Genomic DNA, 12,793 nt, shown 5'->3' with positions numbered 1-12,793 from the left:
TGATGGATATACTGTAATTAAAATAACTGATTTCCAGCAATTGTTATAAAATATTGATTTTAAAAATGGATAAGGTCGCTTTTGGAACATTCGTGTGTCGTAGGTAAGTTTTGGAACAATCAACTGTCCGGCTTCATGGCTAAATGGTTAGCGTGCTGGCCTTCGGTTCCAGGAGCCCCGGATTCGATTCCCGGCCGGGCCAGGGATTATCACCTTAACTGGTTATTTCCACTGGCTCAGAGACTAGGTGTGTTTGTACTCGTTAGAAAATAAAAGGAAACACAAGTAAAGAAAATCAGAAAAAGGTGGGAAAAATTAAAAATATAAGAAAAAGACAAAAGTAAAAAAAAAAAAATGAAAAAGAAGGAAAAAGCACTGTCCGTTAAAAGTGAGAAGATGTGTGGTATGAAAAACTGTGGATAAGGTCACTAATGGAACAATAATAATATAAGTATAATAATTATAATTTCGTGTGGCTATTTCTAGCCGAGTGCAGCCCTTGTAAGGCAGACCCTCCGATGAGGGTGGGCGGCATCTGCCATTTGTAGGTAACTGCGTGTTATTGTGGTGGAGGATAGTGTTATGTGTGGTGTGTGAGTTGCAGAGATGTTGGGGACAGCACAAACACCCAGTCCCCGGGCCATTGGAATTAACCAATGGAGGGAATCGAACCCGGGACCCTCTGAACCGAAGGCCAGTACGCTGATCATTCAGCCAACGAGTCGGACATAATATAAGTTATATGTAATCATTATTAAAAACAATCTTTGACTGATATTGAAGTATTACAAGAAAAGTCTTTTCAAGGAAATGTAACTGGAAGAGAAATATTTACTACTTTGTAAGACTATTTGAAATAATAATTTGTAATAACAGAAACTTGTCTGTACAAAACATTGAAAATTGGATGAAGAAAAATGTGAGAATATCTTATATTCGCAGATCAGTGCTTTCTTCTTGAACATTTTAAGATTAAACATCGTTCAGCTGGAGGTACTTCAAATGTTCTCAGTCCCTCAGTATCACTTGATATTTTATTAAGTAAGAGTAAAATCTCTGTTCACTCATTCAATTGTTTCCATAAAGTTTCCAGTAGGTCTGCAATATCCTTCAACTTCTCTACTATGACAAGTGTTCCAATTGAAGGGTTTCTGGGGCGATGCCTGTGGCCACTTTACCTTTCCTAGAAAGTCCTTTGAATACAGCACAATGAGTCCTTTGGAATTTTTCTTATTTCACTGTGGTATAACCCACCTATTCCTTTTATTGGTGACCAGGCTTTTGAATAGTACCGCACCGAGCCCGATAGCAGCAGTCGCTTAAGTACGGCCAGTATCCAGTATTCGGGAGATAGTAGGTTCGAACCCCACTGTCGGCAGCCCTGAAGATGGTTTTCCGTGGTTTCCCATTTTCAAACCAGGCTGTACCTTAATTAAGACCACGGCCGCTGCCTTTCCCAATCCTGGCCCTTTCCTGTCCCATCGTCGCCGTAAGACCTATCTGGGTCAGTGCGACGTAATGCAACTAGCTGAAAAGAAATAGTACCACAGCTCTTACCTGTACAACATTTTCCCGTGTTTGTTCCCTGCTACATGGATCTCTGATTACTTTTCTTCCCCTTTCTGTTCGCTGGACTAAGTACTTTCACAGAGTACTGATTGCTAAAATAAACTGCCATTAACTGGCACTTCATTGTCCACTTTTACCCAAAACATAGGGAATAAATGATATTGAAATAGCACTTACAAATGGGCAATAAACTAAACTTAGAAAGGAGAAGGTATGGAACACACTTCAATTACAGCTAGCGCATTAACCAAGGAATAGGGCCATTTTAGAACAGACTGGATAAGGAACTTTACGGAACAAACAGGGTGTCGGGTAAGGTACTTCTTCAAACAAACTCCGATTTTACTATGCAGTTACGTCGGAATGGGCGCATTTTGGATTTTTCTGATTGTCGTGCAAGCTTTCAAGAGGATGGCGCGAGTATCACTAAATCAAAATTTATACATTTTTGGGAAGGCCCCTTTTGGAACTACACGACTCAGTTTTCCGTAACTTTGAAGGCAGAATGTTCTTCCGACGGAATTGTATGGTTTCAGTCCTTGGTTATTGCAGGAACAACCATTGCATTCAGCTTACGTGACTGTTTGGTGTGGTTTTACAAACTCCTTCATTCTTGGTCCGTTGTTCTTTAAGAAATGACCCTCGTTGGGCTGTTAGGTACTCAGTGACATCTGCACGTTATAGGGGACCTTCTTGTGCAACATGTTATTCCAGCTTTACAAGAACTCAACTGAGACAACACCGTTATTTTCATACAAGGTGGGGAAACACCACATGTCGCTCAAGTGAAAGATTTGCTTCGAGAAACCTTCAGTAACAACCGCATCATTTTTGGGCATTTCCCAGATGCGTAGCCTTCAATATGCCTCGACCTAAACCCATGCGTCTTCTGTTTCTTGGGATATTTCAAGGATCGTGTCTATCAGGGACGTGCCCGGTCTCCGCCTAATATAAGAGCTTGGATACAACGACATGTCGTTCTGATTTCACCCGATATGCTGCGGGCAATTGTCGGCAACGCCGTGTTACGGATGCAGGGTGTTGCTGAGTTGGGAGGCTATAATGAACAGAGTTTGTAACCATAAATCCTAATAAACGTCCCAGAACCATGGTTATCATGTGCTTGATATTTCCTGCTTTTTTTTCTGCGACCCCACCACTGCTTACAGCGTCATATATTCGCCTGGTGTCAAGTCTTGGAACTAATAACTTTTGTGGCATAATTCGCGACCGCATTGTTTAGTTAGCATATCTATGACATTTTAGACTCCCACAATTATTACAACCCGTGCGCTGAACACCGTCACTTTATTTGTAGACAACCGGTACTATAGTTGGACACTATTTTTAACACCTCTTTGCTTGGTACACTTTAGTAACACAGTCACCTGTCCTTATTTTTCAGGTTATAATATTGGAGATCCTAATGGTGAAGATCAGCTGGGCTTCTCCTTAGTACAGACTACTATGAGACGAGGTTCCCGCCTGAGCGCCGCCAGAGCTTTCCTCAGTCCTATCAAACATCGTCGTAATCTGCACATCGCTAAACAAGTTCTGGTCACTAAGATTCTTATAGACTCGACAACAAAGAGGGCTTACGGCGTGAGTTACGCAAGGAGAGGACGAACATACGTCGTTAAGGCGAATAAAGAGGTGATACTTTCAGCGGGGACTCTAAACTCTCCTCAGCTTTTGATGTTATCGGGCGTTGGTCCAAAGGAACATCTTCAGGACCATAATATACCCGTGATCCAAGATCTTAAAGTTGGCTTCAATCTTCAAGACCACGTGACCCTTCCTGGGTTGGCATTTCTAGTCAATAAATCCGTGAGTATAGTAGAAGGTCGGATAGTGGCTAATCCTATGTACAGTCTGGAGTACATGTTAGAAGGTCGGGGGCCACTAACGAATCCTGGAGGGGCCGAAGTTCTTGCCTTCATTGCCTCAGATAATGGAACTACGCCGGATATTGAGCTTGTGTTTGGACCAGGAGCACTCTCAGGGGACTTTGCTGGAAGTCTACGGAGAGCATTGGGCATTACGGATGAATTTTATCAGAAGGTGAGTACCATAGACTCTTAAAATTTAACGAAGTGTTCTATAAACCAGTAATAATAATTTAAGGTTAATGTATTTACGTCTCACTAAATACTTTTACGGTTTTTCGGAGACACCATAGTACCGCAATTTAGTCCCACAGGAATTATTTAACGTTCCAGTAAATCTACCGACGCGAGGTTGACGTATTTGAGCACCGTCAAATACCACCGGACTGAGCCAGGACTGAATCTGCCAAGTTGGGGACAGAAGGCCAGCACCACATCCGTCTGAGCTACTCAGCCTGGCACCAGTAATCCTTCGTTTTGGTATTGATTTCTATGTTTTAGTATGAAGCCCTTTTCAGCGTGGTTATTAAATCTATATATATATATAAAATAAGAGTTTTGTCTGTACATTGCTCAGAATTTAAAATGGATGGTATTTCTGTATCAGTCGTGTCGATAGTAACAAGGAAATGAATTTTTTAATTTTCCGTAATTTCTGTCCGTCTGTCTGTCTGTATGTATGTACACGAATCACGAGAAAACGCCTGAAGAGAATTTAATGAAAATCGGTATGCAAAGTCGGTGAATAAGTCGCTAGTATTTAGGCTATAAATAATTGTATTCACGCTGAGAAAAATGGTAGTTTAGAGGAAGGTCTAAAATTTAATTCTCAAATATTCATGTTATTAGTGGTCCTATCTTAATGAAAATCGGTATGCAAAGTCGGGGAATAAATCCCTATAATACAGGTCATAAATAATGTTATTCACGCTGAGCGAATTGGTAGTTCAGGGGAAGGGTTAAAATTTAATTCTCAAATATTTGTTATTAGTGGTCGTATCGATAAATTCTACATAAATAAAGTTATATAGTATTAAATTTACGATCAGTTATGTCTAGAGGCCGGATTTCCATGTAAATGCATGTTCCTAAATGTGCTGGTTACACTTCTGAAACTTTGAAAATGTTCGTCTTATGACTTATCAATTCCAAATAACCGTACTTTTTCCGCGCATGTTTGCATGTTTCGGCCTCTTTAGGAGAAAATTCATACATGATGCATATTTTGAAAATTTTGGACTTAATAGCGAATAATTGGATATTTATATTGGATTATATGACTTTTCTTCTGACTCTGACGCATATATTATGTTAACTTGCATGATAGTGCCTTCTTTGAACATTGGTTTGCAGAATTTGGGACCGAACGTCCACGTTATTTGTCTATCACTGAGAGGGAAAGAAAATGTTTTCCTGGCTTACTAATTGACAATCAAAGTTAGATGCATAGAGGTCCTATAATCTAGTTAGCCAAGTACTTTAATATCTGTTGATTGAGTAAACATTGACATAAGCGGGAAGACCCCGCATCGACCGCTCTAATGCTTAGAAGTAAGGCGTCCCTCTAGAAACTGAACCCTAAATTTTGCTTTACTAAATGACGGCAATTTATTTTATTTTTTTATTTTTTTGCGTCTATGTTAGACTAAGAATTCAAAATTTGAATCACACTTCTGTGACGGCGCGTTAATGAGATAGCGTCCGGCTCCATGGCTAAATGGTTATCGTGCTGGCTTTTGGTCACGGGGGTCCCAGGTTCGATTCCCGGCAGGGTCGGGTTTCTTAACCATAATTGGTTAATTCTCCTAGCACGGGGACTGGGTGTATGTGTAGTCTTCATCATCATTTTATCCTCATAACGACGAGCAGGTCACCTACGGGAGTCAAATCAAAAGGCTTGCACCTGGCGAGCCGAAGTCCTCGGACATATCCCGGCACTGAAAGCCATACGCAATTTCCATTTTTTAAACTGAGATAGCAGCTTATAAATCTTGGTTTTGCACTGAATCCTGTTTTGTTTTCCTGGAATTTCCTACTCTGAACTCTCACTGGTCACACTGCTCAGGCCGAAATATCTGAGAAAAGAAGGGAATTGGAAAGCAGCAGGCTTACACGCTTCAAATTGTAATTTAGTGTTAGACTGCCCTTGACGTGTTGGTGTCATGCCACCTGTTAAAAGTCTACGAAGAGACCTTGTGTTTAAATCGATTGAGGTAAGTTAATTTTCGGAAAGAGATAACTTCAGATATAGCCTACTTCGTCCTAAATGTCTTCATATGAGTATGAACCTGTCACTTCTTGTGACGTAGAAATATCATTTTCTGTGTTCAGGAATGTTCTGTTAGATAAAAGAATGAATTTAAATGAAGAAAATGTGGAGAAATTAGTTGTTGTACAGTGTTTCAAAATGAAATGAAAATATAACAATGTGGGACTGAATTTTGATAGCGCATATTTTCTAGTTTATTGTGCATGTTTCGTCATTTGATAGTGCATGAAAGCATGCATATTTTGAGATTTGATAGTGCATGAAGATCCGGGCTCTAGTTATGTCTTATGCACTGTTACCGTACCGGCTATTATCACAAAGACATTCATGAATTTGGATTTTTGTTACTAAGTCCACATCACCGCCGAGACACGTGAAAATGCGTAAACAGAATATAATGAAAATCGGTACGTGAAGTCGGAGAATAAGAAACTACAGTCTACGCTATAAATGATTTTAAAAGGCTCCCTAATATCACATAGTCGAAAGAAAACTAAACGTGAGGGCCTACAGTATAGAAAGCTCATAAGATTGATCAACAATAACATTACATTGACCATTGTTTGTTGTGATGTGCTTTGTGTCTTCTGTTGCCACTCATCTGCGATAGATAGGATTATTGCTGCGTACCAAGTTTTTTCTTAATTTTGAGTTACGTCGCACCGACACAGATAGGTCTTATGGCGACGATGGGATAGAAAAAGGCTAGAAGTGTGAAGGAAGTGGCCTTGTCCTTAATTAAGATACGGCCCCAGCATTTGCCTGGTATGAAAATGGGAAATCACGGAATACCATCTTCAGGGCTAACGACAGTGTGGTTCGAATCCACTATCTCCCGGATGCAAGCTCACAGCTGCGGGCCCCTAACCACACGCCCAACTTGCCCGGACGTACCGAGTGTAACAGCCTGCCTGAATATTGGCGAGAAGTAGCTGGGGAGTTAGATAACTTTCTTCTTTAGTATGCCATTCCTCTGGTTCATAATTTTTCTGAAACTAATTGTACGTAATATACTGGTCCATCATAGCATTCGAGCTATTCAATCAATACTCTGAGGCACTGACTGGAATGTGCAGTGTGCATATTTAACGGAATAATGGCTGAGGAGTCTGTCTGTCTGTCTGCGGTCTGGTCATTCCAGCTCTGGAACTTTGGACTGTTAGATCGGCACCGTAGTACTGTTCGTTAAAAGTGAGAAAATGTGTGGTTTTTCATTTGATCGAGTATTTTATATTCAACAACCCATTTTCACGGTTGTAGTAGATTTACCGGAATATTGATTAACCCTTTCCTCAGGGCGAAATTCTGGCACGCAAACCTTACTTAGGCCTATAACAATTGAAGGAAAGTTAAAAACATAATGTGATAAGTACGTATAAGTATAAAATAATCGACATTTAGAACATTATAGTGAATATGGGCACGTTTTATGTCTGCTAAGATCAAAGTTTATCAGAAATACAAGACCTTTTTACAGGAAGGAAGGACTATACAAGTTGGTCGGAAAGAACGTGAACAGGGTGGATGAGCATTAAAGAGCAGGTCATACTGATAAATGTCCGACTCGTTGGCTGAACGGTCAGAGTACTGGCCTTCGGTTCAGAGGGTCCCGGGTTCGAATCCCGGCTGGGTCGGGGATTTTAACCTTCATTGGTTAATTCCAGTGGCCCGGAGGCTGGGTGTTTGTGCTGTCCCCAACATCCCTCCAATTCACACACCACACATGACACTATCCTCCACCACAATAACACGCAGTTACCTACACATGGCAGATGCCGCCCACCCTCATCGGTGGGTCTGCCTTACAAGGGCTGCACTCGGCTAAAAATAGCCACACGAAATTATTATATACTGATAAATAATTTTAAAGAAGTAATTCACTATCTCGCACCGTTGTCATTTTATCTGCTGTTGAAGTTAGCCAATCAGATCGCTTAGCGGGCGAATTCAAATGGGCTTTGTGCGGCACTATTGCTAAAACTGCACGTGACTTAAGAACGGCTTGAAAGCCATGTCGATTAATCAGCATCAAACACAAGCACGCCGTTGGTTTCAGCCAGTGTCACCGTAGCCTACTTGCTTTGGCGTGATCCTGTCAGCTCGGAGGTCTTTATTCAAACGCGTTCCCTGGCGAAGGTTTATTCTTCGACTGGTGCCCTAATGCCGGCATTAAGCCACGTACAGACCGCGCCACTGCTCTATATTATATCAGCCGGTGGGTATGTAAATCCAAGAGCCATTCGCCCTATCATCCCAGTTGCCGGTTCACAAGAGCCAATGGCTCGGGCAGAGAGGAAGGAGGCTCGGTGAAATGTGTCTAGCACCTCCAGCAGGCTTCTACATCGGTGGGCGTGGCCGGATTCTCCAGGATCGGAGACTGGATACCAAGGATCCCAAGGAGATCAAGCTGTGGAGGTATCTTTAAGATTTCTCACGGCATGGCTTGGTAACCGGTAAGGCCCTCGTTAGCCACAGTAGTGCCTAGAAGGACTGATTCCCCGAATTACTAAACAGTTTGGAATAGAATGTTGACGTATGCACGACACCTGTTCTTAACTAACGATATTACCGGGACTCTTTTCAGCCCACATCCTTTCATGTACTATCTTTCTATTTCTGCCTATGTGGTCCTGACACTTACTACCCGTTTAAACCTCAAGTGGCCTGGTAGCATGCTGAGGATAGGTACAGGCAGACACGTTCTTCAGTATCTCCTAACCCTCCCTGATGTCTCTTTCTCTTCTTAAAATTAACAGCATATCAAGGGCGGCATAGATTTTGCTGATCACCACGTAAGGGGAGCGAGCTTTGGGTGCAAGTCCCTCCACCCCACCAAATATAGAGCTATGGAGCAGTCGTCGAGAGCAGCGGAGGGGGCGACAATAAAGCTTCTTCATTTAATAATAATAATTAGAAAGTTATGTCTGCCTTCTCCTGCATCATACATACTTTTTAATGTAAGTTCTGTATTCGCAATTTCCACCACAATTTCACTACACCCTTATTTTTACAGTAGCTTCGTACAGCATGTTTACACTATAAATTACTTCTTGGTCACTATGGTCTTTACTCTTGTCTTCGCGTACCATATCGTCGTCCATGTTCGCCTGCGTTATAATTAGGCTCACTCCTATGGTTGCGTACGTTTCATAGTCGCATTGATTCAAGTTTTCGCACTCTATGTTTCGCAGCACTTTAGATAAGGAACATCATCCGTGTCATCGACATGATCTGCAGCTTCAGAAATTTCAAGTGAAGAAAGGGAGCTTAAAATAGTTTGATTCTTAGAAAATCCTCATCCATATCGATGTTGAAAATGAAGTTATATACTGTACGTGCTAAATACATATGTTATGTTCTTCGTAGTAAGCAAGGCTCAAATACACTTTCTTTACGGGGAATATGCAGGTACCAAGGAACACCTGACGTTATGGACAAAGAGTCACTGAAACCGACCTCGTTATAACAATGTTTTACTGCACTTTATTTTAGTGAGATATTGAGATCCGTGTATTTTATGTAATTGCTCTATAATTATTACGCTACAATGCTTTTAAAGGCATCTATTATGTTGTAAGTTGTAAATTGTGAGCTAATTCTTGAGTGATTGCTTTGTAATTGTGTTACGAAAGCTGTAAGGAAATATTTATGTTATTTTCAATGAATTTTGTACAAATCCTCATGAAATTGCTTGTTAGTATTTTACACTAATAAGTATTTCTTAACTGTCATGTATTTTTTGTTTTTATATATTTCTTCCTTTTCTTGCCTGTCTTCTTCTTCTTTTATAGCCTATTTTAATCCACTGCTGGATATATGCCTCTTCCATATGTTTCCATCGTCTTCGGTCTTGAGCCACTTGGAACCAGCGTGTTCCAGCCAACAGCTTTATGTCGTCGAGCCATCTCTTCTGGGGGGTCTTCCAATGCCTCTCTTATGTCCCTATGGTCTCCAGTGAACAATCCTAGAGGTCCACCTGTTGTAGTCTTGTCGAGCTATCTTGCCTGTAGTTATTATAAAATTCCTTGTATTGATACAATTTCTTGCAATGTTCTATTTTAATGTAATTATTGTTTGTGGTTTGATTTCATGTAACTTCGGTTTCCATTGCAATTCTTTGCTATACTAGTGTAAGCAGATATATTGCCACCGGCATGTCTCGCAGTTTCAACGTGTTTGTCAATAATAATAATAATAATAATAATAATAATAATAATAATAATAATAATAATAATAATAATAATAATAATAATAATAATAATATCAAATATAAAATAGATGTCTTCTTTAAGAGGGGAATTAATCTTCTAGTAAAGGGTATCAACGTTAGATAGTATGAGTGCTCTCAGATATTTAGCAGATACGATACGAATGGTGACATATCAGAGCCAAAAATTGACATGCATCCTCTGAATGAAGTACTGCGATAACACGTCCTTTCCTAGGCATTAATGTCCTTGATTATTTGTAAAATGACGAATAATATTCTGAAAGTGTAAACGGGATCTGATTACTTGAGAGAAACATTCGAATCGAAATAATACTATTCCTATTGTTCTAGGTGTATGCTCCGATCGCAGGACGAGATGCATGGAGTGTGGTTCCAGTGCTTCTGAAGCCACGATCTCGAGGTCGTGTTTCACTCAATAATAATGATCCCTTCAGCCCTCCTCGTCTTGACGCTAACTACTATGACGACAAGCGGGATCTAGAGACGCTCATAAAAGGCATACAATTGGTAAGCTTCCCTTTGTCTATGCGGAAGAACTTGTGTAATAACAATTTGTCTAAAACTTGCTAACTCTTACTAAACTTTTTTTTACAATTTGCTTTACGTTTTACCAACACTGGGAAGTCTTATGACGACGATGGGATAGGAGTGGGAAGGAAGTGACCGTGGCCTTGATTAAGGTATACCCCGACATTTGCTTTGGTGTGAAAGTGGGAAACCACAGAAAAGCATCTTTAAGGCTTTTGACAGTGGGTGTTCGAACGCAATGTCTCTGAAATATTGGGCACTCCCACCACAAGGAGAGTGGATTTTAAGTATAAACGGCTGAAGTTTGTTAAGTCTGTGAGTGTATGCCTTTATTTATTTAACTTCTCTTCAGATACTGAATATCTTGAAATACGCCGAGTTGTCGGAATTTTGTCTCCCAGGTGTTTTTAACGTGCAGGAAGTCAAATTAAAGTAAAGCTGTTGCCTCAGTCGCGTCTTTGAGAAGAAAAGTATGTATCATTGGTTTTGAAACAGCTGTTTCCTCTTTGGCCCACACTGTGAAACTGTGTCAGTTCTTGCAAGATCCTGAACAATATGTATGATCTGCATTGTCTTACATTGCCACCGTAATAGGAAGATTGGATATAATGAGGAAAAAACAAAAACCGATGGAAAATCTAAAGGCACTTTTATTGCAGCAAGAGGCATGGCTGCTTCAATGGATGAAGAAATCCGTCTCCCACTTATTTGTGGCAGGCAAACTCAAAGGACGAGTGTGTCAACTAAGGATCATGAGAAATACATTCGTAAGGTAGTAGGCTGTTCTCGCCTTTTGTCAAACCTTCAATGAGACTTTGTGATAATGTTTACAAAGTGACCCCTTTAAGTGTGGTGTTCCCAGTAGTATTTCTAAGTTTTCAGTAGACGAAATTTATAAAGCAACAGAGATGTATGAAGCAGCTTACACAGCAAAAAGTGCTGAATTAAGAGCAGAAATATCGCTATGGAGAGATAATTGGGCAACGTCTCATCCAGGGGGAAATAGAAGGCAAAAAATGTGTACTATTAGTTTTAAGTAATGAAGACTTCTTTCCCAGTATTAGATTATTGCTACAAATATTTGCTACCCTCCCAGTCATGACAACCTCTACAGAAAGAAGTTTCTCGGCCATACATATGCTAAAAACCTACAAATACAATGGAAGAGAACTGGCTTAGTGCCATTACATTAGGAAACAACCATAAGGAAATGGCAATAAATGTTGAAGATTTCTTAAATGATAACCACGAAGGCTGGATAATTCTAACTAGTCAAATGTTGCTTGATGTGAACTGCTAATAGGTAATCGAACATAGTAAAATTGATGTAGTACTTTAAAAATTATTTAATGGAATTTTGTGGTAAAAAAGTCAATAAATTATCTTACATGCATTTACTATACTGTAAAAATTTCCTTAATATAGACTTGGGAAATCTCATCACCATGGAAGTAAAATGTTCCAATTAATCGTTTTCGCTTCGTGATATGGTATGGTTTTCAGTTAGCCCCTCCCTTTAGGGAATATTGGATTGCTCTCTGATAACAGATCGTACTTAAGTCTGGCATGTTGTTGTTTAGAGTTCAATTTTACATGATTTAAACTTTAAATATGTTTCAGATAAGGACACTATTTAAGGATGATGATGATGTAATCGTACCACGTGGTCAGTTTATGAGGATATCGTTAGATATTAATGATTCCTACCCATACGAGCAACCTTTCGCACTTGAAGATCATGTCTCTGATATCATTCAAAGCACCGCACAACATCTAGTCTGCATGGGGAATATCAGCTGCTAATGTAGAATCAGGGAGGAATTTGTAAAAGGAATCATAATCCAAGGAGAAGAAATAAAAACTCTGAGATTTGCCAACATATTGTTATTTTATATGAGTGCAGAAAACATGTTGAAATTACTGAATGGTATGGACACAGTTTTGGAGAAGGAATATAATATGAAAATAAATAAATCCAAATCTAAAGTAACGGAGTGCAGTTGAGTGAAGTCAGGTGATGTAGGAAATATTAGATTAAGAATTTCATAAAATATTGTTAGTTGGGTAGTAGAATAATCAATGTTGGCAGAAGTAAGGACATGAAATGCAGACTAGCCCATGCAAGGAACGCCTTTCTTAAGAAAATAATTTGCTCACCTCGAACGTTGATATAGGAATCAGTAAGATGTTTCTGAAGACTTTTGTCTGGAGCGTTGCATTGTATGTTTTTTTTTTTTTTTTGCTAGGGGTTTTACGTCGCACCGACACAGATAGGTCTTATGGCGACGATGGTATAGGAAAGGCCTAGGA

At 39.9% G+C, this 12,793-nt stretch overlaps 1 protein-coding gene across 1 annotated transcript in view; it reads left to right on the top strand.

The window, feature by feature from the left end:
• The window catches only part of LOC136880696 (glucose dehydrogenase [FAD, quinone]), a 54,445-nt gene that overhangs the window by 24,885 nt on the left and 16,767 nt on the right, over positions 1-12,793 (top strand). Inside the window, exons 3-4 of the mRNA XM_067153322.2 lie at positions 2,975-3,630; positions 10,286-10,462. Coding sequence (XP_067009423.2) covers positions 2,975-3,630; positions 10,286-10,462 — 833 coding nt within the window. The remainder of the gene's footprint in view (positions 1-2,974; positions 3,631-10,285; positions 10,463-12,793) is intronic.

The sequence above is a fragment of the Anabrus simplex genome, chromosome 1 (assembly GCF_040414725.1).
Source record: "Anabrus simplex isolate iqAnaSimp1 chromosome 1, ASM4041472v1, whole genome shotgun sequence".
In the NCBI taxonomy this organism is placed as follows: Eukaryota; Metazoa; Arthropoda; class Insecta; order Orthoptera; family Tettigoniidae; genus Anabrus; species Anabrus simplex.
Note: the sequence above shows the minus strand (reverse complement) of the source record. Positions and strands in the feature narration are given on the sequence as shown.